General features: G+C 38.4%; 1 protein-coding gene and 1 pseudogene across 1 annotated transcript in view; one reads left to right on the plus strand and one right to left on the minus strand.

Annotated features, from left to right (window-relative positions):
- COG3 (component of oligomeric golgi complex 3) overlaps positions 1–17,151 on the minus strand; it is a 69,789-nt gene extending 52,638 nt beyond the window's left edge. The window contains exons 1-7 of the mRNA NM_001301154.2: positions 16,861–17,151; positions 7,053–7,199; positions 5,248–5,309; positions 3,771–3,936; positions 3,026–3,100; positions 1,638–1,730; positions 822–947 (exon numbers count right to left, since the gene is read on the minus strand). Coding sequence (NP_001288083.1) covers positions 822–947; positions 1,638–1,730; positions 3,026–3,100; positions 3,771–3,936; positions 5,248–5,309; positions 7,053–7,199; positions 16,861–17,034 — 843 coding nt within the window. The 5' untranslated portion in view covers positions 17,035–17,151. The remainder of the gene's footprint in view (positions 1–821; positions 948–1,637; positions 1,731–3,025; positions 3,101–3,770; positions 3,937–5,247; positions 5,310–7,052; positions 7,200–16,860) is intronic.
- Positions 17,152–18,095: 944 nt separating this feature from the next.
- On the plus strand, positions 18,096–20,959 carry LOC100629717 (ubiquitin-fold modifier 1 pseudogene; annotated as a pseudogene).
- Positions 20,960–22,041: the final 1,082 nt, after the last annotated feature.

Consider the following 22,041-nt stretch of genomic DNA (forward strand, 5'->3'; position numbering starts at 1 on the left):
GGCTGTTATGTCAGCTAAGAGCAATGTGAATGATAAAATGCAACCCAAAAATCAGTGGCTTTGAACTGAAAGCTCAAGAATGATATTCCACATTGTTCAGAAAGTAAGCTTAAAAAATAAAATGCATAATCTTTATGGTTTTATTTCCGTAGGAAAGAAATGTGTTCAATGACCATCCTAACTAGCTCCACTCTTATCCTCTAACCTAATGCTCTCCTAATTTTCCACCCAGCATCTACTACAATCTGCAACTAATTAATTTGTTTGTTTCCTTCTTTACTGATTATTCCTCCTGAACATAAGCTCCATCAGTGCAGGGACCTTGCTAGCTCCTTTTCACTATTGTACAGTTCCTAGCACAACGCCAACCATTTAGGAGGCACTCAATAAAAACACATTTGCTAAACACAGAAAATTAAATCATCCATCATACATAAAGAAAAATTTCAAATTATCCATCAAATGTAATCCCACCATTCAGACAGAACTTTTATTATTTTGGTTTATTTCCCTCCAATATTTTCATGAAAAAGAGAAAAGAAAATGTTTTAAGACAAATAGTTTGAATCTTACTTTATTGTTTATCATATATTAACTGAATACTTCTCATACTATTACATATTCTTTGAAAATAAGACTGATGGACAGATATAATATGGCCATTTTTTCCTATTATAAATAAAACTGCAATGCATATTCTTATTTAACAAAAGGTAAAAAAATTTTTGGAGTTACTAAGTACTTATCTCAGATTAAGATTATGAAAGATACATGAATTAAAAAAAAAAAAAAAAAAAAAACCACCTCACCAGTTAACTCACCCTTTTCAATAACTGACTTGTGAGGTTCTGTAGTGTGTTCACAGTGTACGTCTTCATGAGATGCAAAGCTTTAGAAAGACATTGCTTAAACTTCAGTAAATATACAGGATAATCTTTAAAATTCGGCTGTAAAGGAAGGGGAAAGATTTAGAAAGAGGAAACAAACATCGACACAGTAAACTTTTAATGAAAACTAATGTGTCCTTTAGGTAAAGCTAAAGTTCAAAAGAAGGTCTTATGTAGACTGCCAGCCCCATGAAGATGAGCACTGTGACTGCCTCAGTCATAGCCAAATCCCCTGTGCCTAAGACAAAGGAGGGGCTCAACAAATGTTTGCAGTTTTTAGCAAAATATATTTTCAGTGCCCCACAGACGTCAAGGTTAATATGTCAGGCCCAACTAGCAAAAGAACAGGAATTGGGAGAAATAAATACAGCTATAAGTCCTTGGGGGATAGAAAGAAAGGGTGATTAAATCAAAGGGCTCGTCCCTTTATGCTCCCCAGGTAACACTTTCTGTTTCCAAAGAAGTATCTAACACAACAGGAAGTTAACAGCCTAAAAATCGATCAACCTTTTAGCTGGAACAAAGTCGTGTCAGCCAGGACCTCTTTCTGCCTGCCTCAGTGGCTGCCTCAGCCACTGAAAGCACATTTTACATCACTACTGACATGATTAAGAATTTACTATAGTTTTTCTTCAAGTATCCTACAGATACATTTTTCCCTTCAGAAGAAACAATTCCTTTATGGCATAAGAAGCGATAGAATAAGGATGTTAAGATTTCTTGAAAATATACAGAAATACTATGACTTACATGAGATGAGATATATGTTATACAGTCATCTAACTTGGCCAGCATAGGTATAAATCCTTCACTATTCACAGACAATGTAGGAGAATTCAATTTCTTTAAGGGAAAAGAAAATTCAAACTTAATTCACAAAAAAACATACAGGTAAAAGTTTAAAATTATATATTAAATTAGCATATTTCCCTTTAGGACATAACACAGTTATAAGAGTCACAAAAATAGCCTCAAATACAGCCCAGGTGTAACAATCAAGAGTGGTCTAATAAAAAAAATACTGACTTAATTCAGTTTATTCCTTTATTCAGTTTATTATTTATTCTAATGAGCTTTAATGGGGGCTATTCATGAACTAGCACATAGTTTACACTACCCTGCTGCACAGTGTCACATTAAAATAACACATCGAGCACCTACACTTCCCATTTTCCAGTACTCTACAACGTACATAAGCTTTCCACTTTTAAACACTGATGATTTTCTCAAGGTTACAGACTTAAGTGTCAGTCATACTATGTTTAGGGGTCATATTAAGAAAGTAAAATATAATACATATAAGTAAAATATAACTAAACATAAATATAAGTAAATATATATAAGTAATAATATTAATAAGTATAAATATAAGTAATATATAATATATTTAACACATAAAATTATATATTAAAATATATAAAACATAATCTGTAATATATACAAATATATAAAAATATAAAGAAAAGTAATATATATAAAAATAAGTAAAACCAGCCAATTATTTATGTTAATATACAAACAGCTTGGCAATAAACTATTTCCCATTGCATTCCATTATTAACTGGCTACTAGTTTTACTTCTATCTCTTTGGTAAACCTTAATTATTATTAATATATAATAAATAACTATAATAACATGATTTATATGAGTTATTATGATTAATTTATGAGCCAGAAACACACAGAAATATAATTTACAAAGCAGTCTTTATTGAGAATATTACTTTAGGATTTAAGTACGCATTTGAGGACCAAACTTTTCCTCAAACTAAACATGAGATTAGCTTAAAAAATATTTTGACTACTATTATAGTAGTACAACCACAGCAAGATGTAAAACTTAATATTTCTTCTTATAATCTTCTTCACAGCTTACAAATAAGATACTATGAGAGGTAACCGACAAGGAGATTTTAATAATAACACAACTTACGAGGAACTATTACTTAAATCATATTTGAAAAAATCTGAACTAGTAATGGTATCGCCATCAGCCACAAATATGGAACATCTATCAGCAAGCAAACTACTAAGTTAAAATATAACTCAAGACAATTTATAAGTTTAAAGATTATATTCAGAAAGGGAAATATAAAACAAAGTTACTAACTTTACAAAAAGTAAAAAACCACGCTTACAGTATTAATAGTTTCCAATTCATTAAAATAGGAAAGCTTCTGTTGAATGTTTTCAGCCAGATCAACCAGTTCCAACTTGCATTTTTTAAAAGAGAAAAATCAGTTACCAGAAGAACATAAGAATCAATACTCCAATCTCAAAATTACATTGAATAGACTTATATTAGACTATAGGTTAATATTAGACATGATTTCAGAATAATGCTCAAAGATTTCTGCAATCATAGACTAAAATAAGCAACGATTATTATAGTAAATTACATATGATCTCTTAATAAAATAATAAATGACTGCCTTTTAAAAAACACAAAATATAGAGAAAACTCTGAGATAAACATAGCAGTTTAAATATTCTATCTTTAGGTCACAAGTTTAAGTGCAACCCAACCAGTTCATCTCTTTATAAACCCTACCATTAGTGCAATCACTATATAAGTGTCAATAATAAAGAGCGAACAGAGCAAACTAATATATCCTCTTCACTCTGAAACTGTACTGACGAGACCCAACAGCTCAAAACACAGGAACGCCTGCCTTTGTCCCTATTCACATGAGCTTATTTAGAATAAAAGCAGGCTGTCAAGGTAATAATTTGCATACTCAGCATAAGGCCTCAAGGCCTCATATAGATCAGTGTTCAATATATACTTGGAGAAATTAAGGAAATTAGAATTAAACTGTATTCATCTTCCTAAAAATAAAATATTAAATATAATCACTGACCCTCTCTCCTACTCCAAATTACCTGTTCTTTTAGGAGCTGTTCACAGGCTTCGTGTAGGGTTCCTGTCTTATTGGACACAAAAAGATACTGTTTCTGCAATGATTCCAGATGCTGAAGAGCACTGTTTACATCATTCAATATAGCATCACATTGCTCCTGAAACCCAGACAAGTAATCCCTCATCTGTCTAGAAAACAGAACCAAAAGGGGATTGGCAATATTTTCCCCCAAAGAACATAGTCAATAAACAACAGTCTCATTTTTTCCCAAATGCTTGAATTTCAGGAGGAAAGTCTGACCTATTCAAAAAAGTTTCTTATATTCAGAAATGTACCATAAGCTATGTCACAAACTGTTTCAACACTTACAAAGGAAATCACTGAAACTATGACCAATAAAAGAAATCAGTTTTAAAGCCATAAACTGGCTTTTCACATGTAAGGCAATAAATCACTGGCTCAACTTTCAAAGACTGAGAGAGCAGGACCACCAAATAGGTCGATCCTTCACATCACTTCTGCCTTTGAGAGATGGTGTGACGCGTGGAAAGGGTTTCAGACTTGGAATTAGAAGAGCTGAGTCCATGTCTCTGCTCTGCCCAAGTCTCCATGACGTTAGGCAAGTTACTTAGTATTTACAGGCCTCAGATGCTCATCTGTAAAATGGGAACAATGATACTTTTCTTCACAGAGCTGCTATGAAGATTAAACGGAATCATACATCAAAGAGCCTAACACATTGCCCAGCAAAATAAGTCACTTAAAAATGGGAAATGTACACAAATGCTCAAGCCATGGTCCCCAAATCAGGTAGAAACTGTATACCATCATTTTCCCCATGCTATCAATACACACAAACAGAACAACAGTTACACCCAATCCAGGCGACCATCCTTACAGTCTCTTGGGTCTCTCCTTCCAAAGAAAGGCAACAAACACCTCTTAGAGTTCCCGTAAAGCTCCCACTTGAACTCAGACCTTTCCAGAGTTATCTAAAAACCAATGTCTGCCCCTGTGAACCAGTAAATTATGATTTAACTTTTTTCTTTTTTCTTTTTTTTAATCCAGAAACTTAGAATATTTCAAATCTTGAATATTTTCTCTCCAAGTATAAAGTATAACTTAATATTCTGAACTAAATAATAAAGATTTAAATAACAGGAACATGTTACAGCAATTTCAGACACGGCTTGTCTCAGTCAGATAGACCAGGCTGTGCTGCAGTAACAAAAGCTCCTCAATTCTTCGAAGAAGATCATGACAATAAAGTTGATATCTTATTTATTCTACATGTCTGTCATGGGTTAACTTTTTTTTAATCACACAACTTCCAATACCAGTTGAAATGACCCAAACCCTCTCAATGGCTGTTCTTAAAGAACATGTTGCTGTTGGAGTTTTCTTTGTACCTAATTTTATTTAAAGACACAGATTATGAAACGCTTCAAATGACTGTGATCTAAAAATTAGGATAGCCAACAAATGTAAGAGCCACATACCTATACTTCGTTTCTTCATCCTGATCCATCTGAGTTTGTAGCTTTGCGAACCATGAGAAAAACTGGAAAAATAAAGAGTATCATATTATCAACAAAACTAAACAGACAAAATGGAAAGCAGCTACATGCTAAACAGCAAGTCAAAGGGGCACATAGGTCTTATTGTGTGGGGCTCAAACCTTAATAACCAGTTTAAAGCCAGGAGATAACTCAAATTGCATACTCAATATTTACACACTAGGAAAAGCAAAGGAATTAAAACCATTGGCCATTATCAGAGACAAATAAGGAAGAGTGTTAAAGATACAATATATAAGAAATAAATATTTATTTCTAAGAGGCTAAGGCCTACTTGCTAGTTTGCCAAATCTGAGTAGGTAATATAGGGCTTTGGGTAAATCCCAACACTAATGTTATCTAATAAGAATTGTGAGAATACAAACTCATAAATAATACAACAGACTAGTTTAAAAACATTGACCTTTGCATCAGCAAAACCTGGGTTTCAATTCTGGCCCTACCACCAATGTCACAGAAAATAGCTAGTATTAAAAAAGAGAGGGGGGAGACTGACCCTAAATGAGCATGAGGGAACTTTGTGGGGTCATGGAAATGTTTTACATCTTGATCATAGTGGTAGTTACAGGTATATATACTTGGCAAAACTCATCAAGCTGTACTCTTAAAATGAGTACATTTTATTGTACGTAAATTATAACTCAATATATCAGATTTCTTTTTAATTTAAAGAGAGATACGCAGGTGCATATTTAATCCAGAAGATTTTTTTCCAAATAGTCCAAGTAAATTCACAGACATAGTGCAAGATTATCTTCCCTAATTTTCAAGTGGGATTCAAAGTCAAGGGTACACTTATTCTCTGAAGACACTAGGCTTGCCAAGTACTTAGCTATCGTGTACTGCACACTAACTGTGTGCCTGACACACACTGCATTTACATGCATTATCTTATTTAATTCTCACAAAAATCCTATGACATAGATAAATAATCATCATTGTTTTACACATTAGGCAACTAAAGCCCTAAGAAGACAGGCAATTTGTCTAAGCTCACAGAGATGGTAAGCGATGGAAGTGACGTTCAGATCCAGGCTGGTCGACCTGAGGAGCTGGAGCTCTTCATCACCTTGCAGCACTGCCTGCCTCGACTTACTGTCTATGCAATTCGGCACATTTGTTCTATGTTTTACTTGGTAAATACCTCAGCTTTGATTCTTAACAGGACAGAAAGAGGAGACAGAGGAAGTGACACAAGAAACTACTGTATATTTAGGTTTATAATTAGGAAGAAGCAAAAACCAAGAGAAGATTACACATGTTACATTACTGAAAAATAATTATAAGGTTCACCTAAAGAGAATGTTTAAGTTTTTGAAAAAGAAATTACCTAGCAATAACCAGACAGGGGTGTGTGCGCATCTGTATGTATAACACATTATTAATATGTATAACACGTTATTAATGTGTATAACACATTAACATTGACATATACTGGAGGAAGTCAAAAGTACATAAAATATTAAAACCTTGATAAATATAACAGTCTATCAACATCTAAACTGGGAATATCCTATTTTTACCTATGTTGCAAATATAATTGGGTAACAAGTTCATTAAAACACTTAAGAAATAGCCACAAACACAAAATCAAGAATGTTCTAGAAACATCTGACATTAACTATAGTTTTAAATATTCAGAACTCTCAATTAGAACCTTTTTCATTAGTCCTGTCTTAAGACATTCAAAATAATAAAACATCCTTAGAAATAATACTGCCATTCACCTGTTGTGCGGTTTCAATTCTTTCTTCTTCCATTTCTAAGGAAGTGAAACCCTTCAAGAGAATGTCTTCTGTAGATGCAGGTACTACTGCATTCTGTGCCATGGACAGCGACTGGGATGTTAAACTGCACAAGTCTTCAACTGGGAGCTTGAAAAAAAAGAGCCACAAAGATATTTTAATAACTTGAAAATTCTCTGAACTTAACTCAAGACTGGTATTCCATCTCAGCTGCTTTGAAAGAGAACGGAATGTTTTCTATCAAATCTCTTGAGGTTAATAAATGTCCTATAATACTAACATTTATAACTAGACTCTATATTAAATGCTAGTTTCAAAACGCAAACATGACACCGAAATCCCACCAGTAGTAAAGTACGGTTTTTAAGTCTAATATTGGTGGTGAATCTGTGCTAATCCACACACATTTTCTTACATGAACCCCTTGTGAACTAGCACCAAACAAACACAGCAAAACCATTTTTGTACTGCCAAACGCAGCTTGCCCTCCCCAGTACCTAACACAAACGCCTGACCTCATTAATACCAATCAACAGAAAACAATCACACCCAAGAATTAACTACCAATAAACAATACCTCCTTGTACCATTTCCACCACAGGTGCACTGCACCCACACCTTAATGATAAATTTTGAAATTACAACTGAACAGAAAGAATTTCAGTTTCCCATCAGTTTCCGAAGAGCCCCAATGAAAAGACCTCGCTTTGGGAGCATCAGACCTACAGTACTTTCCAAGTTCTCCACTTCTAAAGGTACTTGAGGTGTTATTTTACCTAGAGTCACACAGATAAACTATTTTTAGACCTAAAAGAAAGGAAGTGTGGATGCAGGGGAAGGTAAAAGGGCCTAACTGCTTTGTCTCAATTCCAGTTTTCAGCCCTAAGGGCAAGACATTTAAGGTCCACCATTAAAGACCTTCATCCAAGGCCTTAGGAAATTGCCTGTCTATTTTTCTAGATATAGAAATTTCATCCAAAGGCAGTATTTTCTCTTCAAAGCTACAATAGGCTAGATGCAAAATGCACCGTCACTAATTTAGAAATACAACCCTTTAAACAGAGGGTTTGCACCTGGGCTCGAATGGGTCTATCCCTTCTGGCATGTAAAAGCACGTTACAGTGCAGCCTGGTTTGAACCCTGCTCCTGCTCATTTACAAGGTGTGACAATGGGCAAATTACTTTATGTTTCCAATCCTCAATTTCTTCCCTGTAAAATAGGAATTACAGTATCTATACCATGAGGCCACTGTGAAAAGAAAACAACAAAGGTGTGGGAAAACAGGCTTCTCAGAATGCTGGGCTGCAGACAAAAAACAGTTCTCGATCTTCTTTCTCCCCACAAATGCATCTGACTCAAGAGTCAGGAAGGCCCTGGATGTATGTCAATAGGTCTTATTAAGGGCATCAGTGGTTCACGTAAAGTCTTCCTGAACGGTGACATAATCTCTGAGTATAAAAGGACTGGGGCACACCAAGAACTAAATTTCTCAAACCCAGTGAGAAACTATCTTGAGTTGGTTACCAGTAACTGTGTGCTGCCATCAGGGGTTCCGGAAGACAGAGAAAGCTGTGCCAAGATAAGACAGTCACATCTGCTCCTGCTCTGTGGAACTACCCCAATTACCAACAACGAGCTGTCTCCTTGGACAGGGGTAGGAAACCCACCAGAGACAACACATATGTACTTAGCATAATACCTTCCACATAGCAAACACTCAATAAATTTGAATTACTGCCATTTATCAGATTATTACTATTTCTATATATTACCAGCAACAGAGTAAGTAAATTTGTAAATCTGAATCCATACTGCTTCTTGGGAATAGAATTGTCAGTAAGTTATCTTTACAAAATTATATTTTATTAGCAGTAAAATTTAGTTCTATATGAATTGATCATTACAAAACTCAATCACATAATTCTATCAACACTGTTTACATGATACCTAAGGGAGAAGGGGGAGGAGTAGGGTACATGGATCAAGCTCAGATCTGAAAAATACATCAAAAAGCACATGGAGACTAGGCTAGGATAAAGAAAGCTGGACAGAGTGTTGTTTGCACCCTAACAATAAGAAAAAGACAAATAATCTACAAAATCATAACTATTCTTGAATCCACCAGAGAGCTGAGGTTGCCGAGTAACCAAGCAGCTTAAAATCTAGGGAAAGATGGGCACCTCTACGGAGAAACGGACTGAGAGCCCTGGTTCACCTGTGGCAGATTATGGGAAGAAACTAATGACCAGCGCTATACAAGCAGGTAAGAAGAATTCAGCTAAAATTTCTTACAAATTGCTCAAGGCTAGACAGTGAGTAGAGAATGCCTGTAAGCCGCAGACACAAGGGGAGTTCACACCCACTCACACAGTCTCCTCCACAGACGTGCACCAGGTGCTCACGAGAGAGAATGAGAACAAGGTGGGGCAGGCCTGCAAGAGGGGAGCGGCTGCGGGAAAGCAGGGCACAAACCCCACCTGGACCCTTCTCCCCAGTGGAACAGAAGTCTCAAGACACTCAAGGAAGGGCAGCAAACCCTATCAACCCAAGGGCACAGAGGAAGACCCACTACAGCTGGAGAAAGGGAAAAGAAAACCACCACAAACCCTGGAGGAGGGGCAAAAAACAACCCAAGACCCAGAACACTAGACATCCCTTGCTGTGGGAGGAGGGCAGAATCAGCGAGAAAGCTCCACCTCCAAGATCCAGGGGAAAGGACCTGCCTAAGACTGAAGCTGGACCTGGACGGCAGAAAACTCCCACTCCCAGGCTATAAAGCACCAGCGTCCACTACTACGGGAGGGGCAAAAGGACGACACCCTCTGAGACACAGCCAAAAGCTGAGGGTTGGGGAGAAACACTGAGAAAACCCCGCAGTGGCCCCCTCCCCGCCCTAGGCAAAAGATCACACTAGAGGAATTTACAGCCAGTGGTAAACTAAAGACAACAAGAGCAACAACAAAACCTAAACCTAGCTCACCTCCTGACCAGACTGCTTCAACCTCCCACACTCACAACCTAACAGAAGAGGCATACTCATTTCCAGACATTAATACTATTTCTCTTATTCTCTACTATCCTGCATACAGCATCCAGTATTCAATTAAAAATTACATTAAAAAACAAGGAAGAAACAACTCATTGTCAAGAGACAAAGCAATCAACAGAGTATGACTCAGAGATGACCTGGATACTGGAACTACCGGGTAAGGAATTTAAAATAACTGTGACTAACATCTTAAAAGTTCTAGAATAAAATATAAATAAAGTGAATGAACAGATGCAGAATTTCAGCCAAAAAGTAAAAACCATATGTCTTAAATGGAAACGCTAGAAATAGAAATCATGGTAACAGAGATGAAGAATACCCGTAATGGACTCACCAGTACCCTCAGAACAGCTAAGGAAAGAATGAGTGAGCTTTAAGACAGGTCAACAAAAATCAACCAAAATTAAACACAGAGAGGAAATAGAGTGGAAAAATAAAAACTGAACACAGCACCCAAGAACTCTGGAAAGGTATCAAATGATCTAAGGTATGTGTAATTTAAATCCCAAAAGAAAGAGAGAGAATGGAGTAGAAGAAATATTTAGAGATGATAGATAAGACTTTTCCAAAAATGATGAAAGACACCAAACTACAGGTCTGAGAAGCTCAGAGAATCCCCAGTAGAACACACACACGCACACACACACACACACACACGCACACACACGCACACACACCTAGACACATCAAACTCCTGAAAACCAAAGATAAAGAGAAAAATTTGAAGGCAGTCACAGGAAAAAAGACATTACAGAGGAACAAAGATAAGAATTACAACAAACTTCTCCTCAGAAATTATGCAAGTCACAAGGCCACGGAGGGCTGACCCTGTGGCATGGTGGTTAAGTGCACACACGCCACTTCAGCAGCCCAGGGTTCAGACCCCAGGTGCAGATCTTCACATCGCTCATGAAGCCGTGCTGTGGCGGCGTCCCACATACAAAACAGAGCAAGACTGGCACAGATGTCAGCTCAGGGACAACCTTCCTCAAGCAAAAAGAGGAGGACTGGCAACAAGATGTCAGCTTAGGGCCAATCCTCCTCACCAAAAAAAAAAAAAAAAAGATAAAAAGACAATGGAGCAACATCTTTAAAGCAATAAAAGAAAATAAACTGTGGATCCAGAATTCCATACCTAGTGAGAATATCTTTTTAAATGAAAGAGAAATAAAGACTGTTTAAACAAACAAAAGCTGAGAGAATTCATTTCCAGCAGACCCATATTACAAGAAATAAAGCTCTTCAGGCAGATGGAATATAATACCAGATGGAAACCTGGATCTACCAAAGAAAAATGAAGAGCCACCAAAATGGTTAAAATAAGGTAAATACAACAATTTTTTTCTTATTTTTAATCACTCAGAAACATAAATGTCAAAAGAAAAATAGTAGCAATGTATTGTGGGTTTATAGCATATGTAAAAGTAAAATGCGTGACGACAGCACAAAAGAGGGAAAGGAAGAATTGGGAGGTTACTTTGTAAGATTCTTATACACGAAGTGGTATAATATTTAAAGCTAGACTGTGACTAATTAAAGAAAGATGTTGTCAACACTAGGGAAACCACTGAAAAAACTGGAAAGACACAGAGGGCCCAGCAAATTCATCCTCTAATACAACCTAGACCCACACCCAGCTTTAATTCAATTTCTTTTGAGAAAAAAGATTACAAATGTCAGGGCCAGCCCCGTGGCCAAGTGGTTAATCGTGGGCTCCACTTCGGCGGCCCAGGGTTTTGCCGTTTCAGATCCTGGGTGCGGACAGGGCACCGCTCATCAGGCCAGGATGAGGTGGCACCCCACATGCCACAACTAGAAGGACCCACAACTAAAATATACAACTATGTACTGCGGGGATTTGGGGAGAAAAAGAAAAAAAAAAAAAAAAAAGACTACAAATCTTAAAAGCTAATGTAAATCAACGTCAAAACCCTAGTTGTGATATCATATACTATAGTTCCACAAAATGAAAAAGTAATGTAATAATCATATTCTCCTATCAGAGTTCATGAGGTCTTACACCACATAATTCTGGTACTACCTCATAACATAGAAGAAATCTCAGATAAAAAGTAAAATTCTTCATGTTCCAGAATCATTTCTAATATACATACCAGTCCCCTTAAACATATTTATTCGAATAGATAATAAATTCACATGGCACAAAATTCAAAGGATATTCAGTGAAAAGTCTCCTTCCCCTGGGCCCATTCCCTAACCACCCCGTTCACTCCTCAGAGGCTATCAACGTCACTAGTTTCTCATGAACCTTTCCTGAGACAGTCTATGTATATACAAAGAAGTGTACCTTTTTTTAAACCCAAGTAACAGTACACTATACATAACCTTGCCTTTTTCATTTAACATGTAGCATTTTCAACTGTCTCTCAACAGAGTATAAGGAAAAGATGGAATTTAATCTCATTCTAAATTCATAACTCTCTGCTATTAAACTATAACCAGCTTTTTCTTTTTGGTGAGGAAGACTGGCCCTGAGCTAACGTATGCTGCCAATCTTCCTCTTGTTGCTTGAGAAAGATTGCTGCGGAGCTAACATCCATGGCAATTTTCCTCTATTTTGTACGTGGGATGCCACCTCAGCTTGGCTTGATGAGTGGTGCGTAGGTCCACACCTGGGATCTGAAGCTGCGAACCCTAGGCTGCTGACGTGGAGCACGCTGAAGTGGAGCATGAGAACCCCTGGCCACCGAAGTGGAGCATGCAAACTTAACCACTACTGCATGCTTCCTGATTTCCATAAATCTACCAAATTTGCAGGTTCACTGATAATGTCTTTGTTTTTGGTGCGCCACGCATTTATTACTGTCATGTCAAAAGGATCCAGAGGTGTCATACACATGTGCCCAATCTGTCATCTTGAACCAAAAAATGTTTATCTTCCAATTTACTTTAGAAAATCACATAAAAACTCTGGCTACATTAGAAAGTACTATATATATTTCAGATATAATCTGGAATCTAGATGATGTGAGAACGTATGAAACAGAATTCTATTTGATTAGTTCACACAAATACTAACCACTTTGCAATCACAAGGGTTTTTCAATCCCAGAAGCAGGAGGCTCCCTGCCCTGTTCCCTTGTTCTCACTAACCAAAACCAGTTTCTCTGAAACCAAGCAAGAGAGGAGCCACGCTGCAAGAAATAATTTTTTAAAGTAACAAAACAAGTGGCTTTTTAAGAGCATATGAGAAAATGCTCCCATCAGGGACATTTGCCCCACTGCCTTCTTTTCTCAAAGCACCTGGAATAGAATGGAAAATCAAGAAGGGGGCAGGGGCACAAACTTCCCTGCTCTAACCTCTCATTCACTCAAGAGATGACAGAATGCCTCCGCTCACTGGCACTGTCCTGACTTCGAGACGGAGCAGACAGACACCACCAGAAAGACAGGAAAAGAGATCGAGGCTGCTGGTTGGCAGTCCTGGAGAGCTGCTGTACAGTTTGTCTAAATGAGGACACCAACATTATTAAATAATAATTATAATAAACGATCAAATCTTGCCTGACCAGCTGAGGATGTTCAGGAAAAAACAAGCAAATATACCTTTCTCTCTCAGGCTGTACTTTTGGTACAGCTCTGGGTTGGAGAAAATCACTTTTATAATACATCAATCTAATCAATTCATTCCCTGAATGAAACAGGATTTTACTTTCTCTGGGGCAAATCACTGAAGAGGTCCAAATGCAGTCTCTGAACCTTTCTCAAGGGATCTAACCTCTTCTTTTCTTACCTTTGGTCGGAGTGACACCTATACCAGATCAGGATCACAAGACTCTAATCTATTCTTTTAAGGTGGTAATCACGGGGAGGGGGGGAGTGGTGGGGGGGGTGCACATGAATAATATAATACCAACAGATAGCTTGCCACGTGCATTTTACACATATGATTTCATTTAATTCTCAAAATTCCCCATGACATAAGTACTATTATAATCCCCATTTTATAAAGAAGAAAATAGGCTCAGAGAAGTTAAATATCATGTCTAAAGTCACACAGCCTTCAAGAAAACAACTGCAACAGTGAATCACAGGTAAATTTCAGGGTCAATTCTTTTATCAAGAATTACTAAATCTAGCATAAAGAAAAAGGCCCTCACTACTAAACAATCTGCCCTGGCTACAAGAAACCAGTCTACCTAATACGCTACTGCAAATTCTTTTATCTAACATCAAATAAAAAGGTGTAACTGCTTTCCAAGATAAGACTAGGTCTCCTTCATAAAAGAGAAAGCTACTTTCTAAAGAAGTTAATAGCTTTATGACATTTGCTGAGAGTTAGCTGGCCTCTTGCTATTCAAATAACTCGCCTAGTTCCAGTTTTTCAGGAAGTAATTTATCTCGTGAAAATTGTGAAATACCACAGAAAATCCTTTACAGATACACTAGTTGGACAAAATAAAAATTGAGGCATTCTTTTTCATGCCCCTGCTAAAAGAGTGGTAACAGGGATAAAAAAATTCAATTCCAGGGGGCCGGCCCCATGGCCAAGTGGTTAAGTTTGCGTGCTCCGCTTCGGTGGCCCAGGGTTTCATCAGTCAGGATCCTGGGTGTGGACGTGGCACTCATCAGGCCACGCTGAGATGGCATCCCACATAGCAGAACCTGAAGGACCTAGAACTAGAATATACAACTACGGGGAGAAGAAGGAAAAATAAATAAATAAAGATTGGCAACAGATGTTAGCTCAGGTGCCAATCTTTTAAAAAAAAAAAAATTAATTCCAAAGTCTTCCCGCCAGAAATATAAACACATTAGTAAAGCAAAATGAGGACTGCAGAGAGCTGAAGAGCAACGAGAACTTCCTGCTCAAAGATTCTAGGACGGGAACTTCCTGCTCAAAGATTCCAGGACGGGTAAACGACAGGCTGTTTCCTTCTCACAGGAATCCAAAACCAAGGCTGCGTGTACCAGAAGACCCTCACTGAACCCTTGAACTTGGCAAGCTCAACCCCCACCCATGACTTTGCACTGATTTTTCCTCCAGCTGGAAGGTTATTTTTCTAATCTTCACAAGGCTGGCCTCTTGCTTTCCATCTTAAATTCTCACCTTAGACTGCCATTGTCCTAGAAAGGCCTTCCCTCCTCATGTAAGGACACACCTTCTCCCTTTGTGTCATGCCGTGCTGTTTTACTTTCCTTATATCATGGATCACCATCTGAACTTACCTTCTTTGTTCTCTTTTACATGCTCATGATCATCACAATTATGTCAGCTCCATGAGGCTAGGGATCTCGTTTTTCCTACTTATCTTTCTATCCTCAATTCCTAGCCTAGGGTAGGCACATAATATATGTTAAATGACTGCATGAGGCTAATGGTAGTATTATATTGTAAAAATATGAAAATATGGGGTAAAAATGAAAAGACTCCATTTACTTCACTCCAAACCCTTGCCTTCCTGCTCACTGAGAACGACAGTTTATAACCCAAGACAATAAAAACAAATTGGGTTACTCTTCTTGTGGAATATGTTCCCCACAGGTGCTCTGATGTCCAAGCATCCTGCTTCAGTAACAAGCCAAATCAATCATCAACAGACCAGAATATTTATAGAGCAAACAACTTCTGTTATCCAGAGCATAAAAGACTTTGATAGCCAAGCCAAAGAAATTTCCACCTGCTTCCTCATTTATTTCAGACCCACTTCCAGCACAGCATCCTAGAGGTGGACAGAGAAACCCAAGAAAGAACAGCTGTGTTTTAGGGCAGAGCATGTTAACAGTGAAAGCGAAGAGAACTTTCAGATAAAAGTTCTTAACCTCTAATGTTTAAGGGCAGGAAAAAAAAAAAAGTTGAAGTCCCTAAACTCAATCTGCCTTTGGACACAATTCCAAATCATGTAAAAAGGCAGCTTTCAACATCAAAAGTAACCATCACTGCTAATAAAAAAAAAAATCTACTTGCACCAGGCCCTCAAAACTGGAAAAAGTTTGTCAAATTTCTCACAAGTCATAAAAAGTACTTCTTGCTATGGTAACTAACTAAATTGAGGTACAAAACCAGTAACATGCATAATATCCCAATGGTAATTAGGATTATAAACGTTGACACTAAAACCAAAAACCAACATTATCTAGTAACGTACTGACTCAGCTTTCAAAGAAAATTCATTTTTCCTGCTTTGCTATAGTCAAATAAACTGGGATCTCCCAGAACCTGCACTTGATCGAGAGTTCATTGCTCAACGTGCGATGAATGAAACTGTCACTCGGCATCAAGTTTTGGTCTCCCCAAGTGCCCCCAGGGAAAAAGGGGAGCTGGGCTGTTATTCATTAAGGTGGCAAAAGAACACCAACAGGAGGCTGTGCAGAAGCAAAGCACTTCGGGTTCGGGGTTCTCTCCTTCTGGGAGATGGTGGACAGCAGCTTTATGCCTCTGCTGACACCCGGGACACCCGGGACAAGACTCCGAGAGCAATGCTCCTGGCCAACCGTCCCACGCCGCAGCAGGAGGGGTGGGTGCCGGCGGACCCCAGCCCCTGGACGCCCCCGCAGCCGTCACTCGCTAGAGGGGAGAGTCGGCGGTCGCCTACAGGGTGAGGCCTGACAGCCCCGGAAGGTGAGGGGCCTCTCCCACCGGATGCGCCACCGTGACCAGGGAAGAGTGAAGACCCCCTGGAGACGGGTCAGCGAGGCCAGGGTCCGCCGGCGCCCCCGAGGAGCATTCCAGCCCCGCCTCCCCGCCGCCCCAGCCTTCTTCCCGCCCATCGCTTCACCTCGACCGGCACCGGCAGGTTCTCCGCCGCCGCCTTCAGCTCCAACACCGAGTCCGTCTGCCTGGCGGTCAGCGGCGCCTTCGTGTCCGGTCTCCGATCCCAGAGAGCCAGCTTCTCCCGAGCATCCCGCTCCGCCGCCGCCTCGGACAGCAGCAGCAGCGCCCCCTCCGCCATCGCTGCCACCCCGCAGCCCTCAGCAGCAACGGGGTGGTGAGGACCCCGACAGACAGGCCCGGGCCACTTCCGGGAGAGCGGGGGCTTCCAGCACCGCACCGGCGGCGGGGCGGGGCGGGCCGCAATACTCCGACCCCGGAAACGCTTCCACAGGGTGTGGGCGGGACTGAGGCCAGGACCGACGTGGCCTTAAACGGGGTACAAGTATTTCCGGTTGGGATGTAGACGCAGAGGGCAAAGCATGTAGGCCCTAACGGAAATAGAAATGCCCCTACCGGAAGTCTCTTACTCAACATCAATAACTTTATTGTTACGTGTTGCTCAACTTATTGACAGTCGTGTTGAGTGGCCCTGCCGGCAGGGGCCTTCGTGAGCTCCCGGATCTACTGCGTCTCTGCTCATAGCTGTGTAGTGTGGGTGGAGTGTGTAGACCGTGTGACTTCCGTGTTCACATGTTGACACTTTCCGCTGCCTAGATGAAAACCACGGGTACAAACTTTTCCAAAATGCAATAATTTCGCCATTAGAAAGCTAATTTATGAAAACATAAAAATTCAAAAATTTATGTATATCAGACATCATTAATAGTATCAAATAACTGGAAACAACCTAAATGTCCAACACTGAAGAATTGGATCAATAATTCCATGGCACAGACATATAACTGGAATACTATTCTGCCATTTGAATCGTGTTGTAGATTTGAGCAACAAAATAAATAATGATAGTATGGTCAGAACTTAGAGAATAAAATAAATACCCGTGAGTCCATACTGATATAAATAAATGACTGAATAAATAAATGAGGGAGAAGGGGCAACTTTATCTTATGGAAGAATTGCAATCAATAAATGTAGAAAGAATGAGGAAAATAATCGTAGCAGGCAAGATCTAAGGATGGATGCTAAAATTAGTGGGTGAAAGTTTGAGAAGAAACAAATGTGCATAGTATCAAATGATCTCACCTAGATATTTGTTAATAGCAAAGGGGCCTATTAAATTTACAGTGGAGAAACCTGGCAGACATTACCTTAACCAAGTGACCGAAATCAACATCACCAATGAAACGCCTAACACGAGAAATTGAGAAAGACGCGGTATCACTTCTGTAGTATTCTTGCCAAAAATGCAAAACCACATACTAACCATGAGAAAACATCAGACAAACTCAAATTGAAGGACATCCTACAGACAGCTGACCAGTATTCTTCAAAACTGTCAAGGTCGTATAAGACAAGGAAAGAGCAAGGAACTGTTACTTACTGGAGGAGATGAGGGAGATATGACAACTGCATGCAATGTCAGAGCCTGGATTGGATCCTGGGATAGAAAAAAGGAAAACTATAGAATAAAATATAGATAGCGAGATAAGTTCTGTCGTCTAGATAATAGTATTGTACCAATTTTAATTTCCCAGTTTCGATTGTTGTAAATAGTTATGCAAGATGATAACGTTAGGGGAAGGTGGATGAAGGGCACACCTGAACTCTGTACTTCTTTTGCAACTTTTCTGGTCTAAAATTATCTCAAAATGAGGCTACCAGGGGTAGTTGGCATGGGGTCTCTGTCCTGACCTGCTCCACTGTGTCCGGAGGTTTCCTTTAAAATCACGCTGACGTCAGACGGCGGCTCCCTTACAAAGTACTCAGTGTTCCTGAAAGTACTCCTTTCACGGCAGTCTTAAAGCTTGCAGCAGAAGAATTTGAATTTCCTACAGCAACAAATGCAATTATTACCAATGATGGAATAGGAATAAATCCTGTACAGACCACTGGAAATGTTTTCCCAAAGCATGGTTCAGAACTGCAAATTATTCCTAGAGATCGTGTTGGAAGTTGTTATTTTCCACTACTTGGAACATAGGATTACCTTTCAAAATAAGTGTTGGCATTATTGTTGTGGTAAAACTGAAATCAGGCATTTAAAACACTATGAAAACACCTATCGTTGACCCCTTCTTGTTATTCACACTCTTCATGTGGAAAGGAAACGCTTAAGCATCGAGGCTGTCATCACCACAGAAGATCACAGTTTTCCGTTGCTACCTGATAACACACACAGGTAGTTCATTTGGAGTAAATGGATTATCCAACTGTGTTTTATAACTAGAGGATGCTTCCAATGATTCTTTCTGAGAACATCTGGAAAATTAAAATTTGCCGAGTCTTCCTATTTTGTCTTTGAGTTAAAAATTTAAAAGGATTATGGATCATAAATGGCAGTTTGCTTAATAGCATCTGACTTGCAGATGCAAAAACAGTTGAATTCTTAATTATATATTGTTTATGATAAAGGATATAGACATATCAATGAATACTTAACTATCTTAACTTTTTATCATTTAGGTTTTTTTAAGTTTCAAGCTTCATGTGTTCATATAAATTTTAATTTAATATCAAAGGGCCAGAAATTGAATTTTTTTAATCTAGCCCTTATGTGTAAAATTGATATCCCACACCAAAGACTTTTATCTATGATCTTGCAGAATCCAAAACACGTAAAGGTGAGAGTTGAAAATAAAATAGGAGTGTCCTCTGCTAGGTTATGCATTCCTTTATCAGTCTCTTTTAGTACATTTTTTAAAACAGGATTACTCAAGAAACTTTTGTCTTTTTGAGTATAATATTTCTAAATAGCATGCAGGAAAAGAGTGTTGTAAAGAAGATCTGAAGTTCACAACAAAGTTCAAGGAAATGCTAATTGGAAATACTGACTACTTATATTTCCTGAAGACCCAACATTTAAGGAAGTGTTAAGATTAGTCGCTCAAATGAATAAGAAGCCAGGAAAGGGAAGATGGGGAAGCCCAGACAATGAGGCTTCTAGTGAGGAAAGAAACTCAAGCTAACAGTGAAGGGGAACAGAAAGCCATAGCTAAGTGTCACAGAAATGCCAACTGGGCAGGCAAAACTGCAGAGGCTATGTTGGAGAGAACTGAAGGGGAAAACAAAATACTTAACATTGTCATAAGGAGCGGAAGGCAAGTAGAGAAAGCAAAATATAGGCTTTGGCAACATACAGATTTCAAAGTTCCCCTTATAGGAATCTAAAGAATCATATGCATAAGGGGAGATTTTATTTGCCATTACAGAGGAAATCAATATCTATGCAAATCTTGGACGATGAAATGAAGCCTCAGTGATTCAGAATTGGTGCTCAACCTGCTGTATTCTAGATGGTGAGCTTTCTGGAGGCAGGCCTTTTGTCTGTCTTGCTCTTTCTGGACCTAGAAATGTAGTAGGCTTTCAATAAATACTCGCTGAATTATTCATGAATAAATTATCTCTAAGACCAACTGTTATCTAAGTGTGTTTCAATATTGTCCCTACCATAGGACCCAGGTTCATTGGAAAAAAAAATTATAAGGAAATGCAACAGAATCAGCATCTGAAGGGTGACAGTAGTTAAGTTTAAGAAATTAACCAGATATTGTTCATATATTTGACAGATGAACAGCAGGATTCTGAATTGTAAAGGAAAAAATTTTTGCTGAGATAGAAGAGTATACTTCTGATGTTTGGGAAAGTTTTTATTTTTGTAAACAAAATTTGATGCTTGAAGACCCCCTGGTCCTTAACAATATTAAGCCTCAGTTAACCAGAAATTTCTAAATACTTATTCCCTGAATTTTTTGTTTAGATTTCCTCCCATTACATTTCTAGCACAAAAGCTTCCTGCTGTGTTACATAAATAAAAGTTTATGATGTCCTGTACTGTAAATTGTTTAATATTTTCGTTCTTCGGTTTTGAAAATTTTATTGTAGTAAGTTCTTAAATTAACGTTTTCTTAAAGAACTAGACATTTTGTTATTAAATAAATGTGATCTGTAAGTTCTTTGTGCAGAATGTTTTGAAGTATTGTAGTTTAAGTGCATTATTGATACATAATTAATATTTTTGAAAATACATTTTGCTATACTCTAAACTGTATTGTCTACTCTTATCTTATTATTAAGCGCCTAATCAGCAAAATAAATAAATAACAAAAGTATCTCAAAGTCAAGAGCTAAAACTCTCATGCTGTAGAAAACATTTACCTCGTTGGAGAAATGGTTGTGATATAATTCAAAAGAATGAAACAGTATCTGATCCCATTGACCAAAAGAAACACACCCAAAACATTTACAGGTGGTTGGAATTACTAATACTTATTTTCTTCTTCTTTTTTTTTTTTGCATTGAATTTTGCATTTAAGAGTGAGGTGTTTTGGGATTTTTTTAATTAGTCAACCTAGCTTCAGAGCATTGTTTCCGCATCACACCAATCCATCACCGTTTCCTAAAGAAAGTCATCTTGTAGATATGTACAGTCATGTGGATTGATCCAAGGACCTAAAACATACTTTCTCTTCTTCAGGCCAGCCTGACCTCTAGCTCCAAAAATCTCAGAAATAAAGTTAATCCTGTTGAGTTTTGTAATGACAATTCTTCACCAAACATCATCCTTCAAGAGCCAAATATAAGCATCCTCTCTCCCAAATGTGTTTCTATTGCAGATTTTCCTAAATCTATGATCACTCTACTTCTTCTAAACTTTATATTTAGTTCCTTAAAATATTTTATCAGCTGGTGACTCACGATGCTAAAGAAATGCAATGCAGTCACGGTATCCATGGAAAAGATTTGGGCCAAGCCTGAATGTTTAATCAGTTGCCGTGAGGTCAAATGAGGGAAGAAGAAGTTCGACGAGCGACACAATAATGCCTGGACTGTTCTTGAATTGAAGAATTGAGGGAGCTAAGGGAAGACAGCTGTGCCTGGTCGTCAGCTGCCTCTTCAGGGGTTGGGGAGAGACAAGAGCAATGAAACAGAGTAACAGCACTTTCTATGGGTGTTTTAATTTTGCAGAACACTAGCATAGAAGTATATGCATTTAAACAATGCAGTGGTTGCACAAAATATAGTGGAAAGTGTAGTATACAGTATCCTGAACTCTCCTGCTTCAGACTCTAGTGCTCTTTTCTATGTGGACAAATATTACCTAGCCCCCTCCCCCAAAGAAATACAA

The sequence above is a fragment of the Equus caballus genome, chromosome 17 (assembly GCF_041296265.1).
Source record: "Equus caballus isolate H_3958 breed thoroughbred chromosome 17, TB-T2T, whole genome shotgun sequence".
NCBI classification, from domain to species: Eukaryota; Metazoa; Chordata; class Mammalia; order Perissodactyla; family Equidae; genus Equus; species Equus caballus.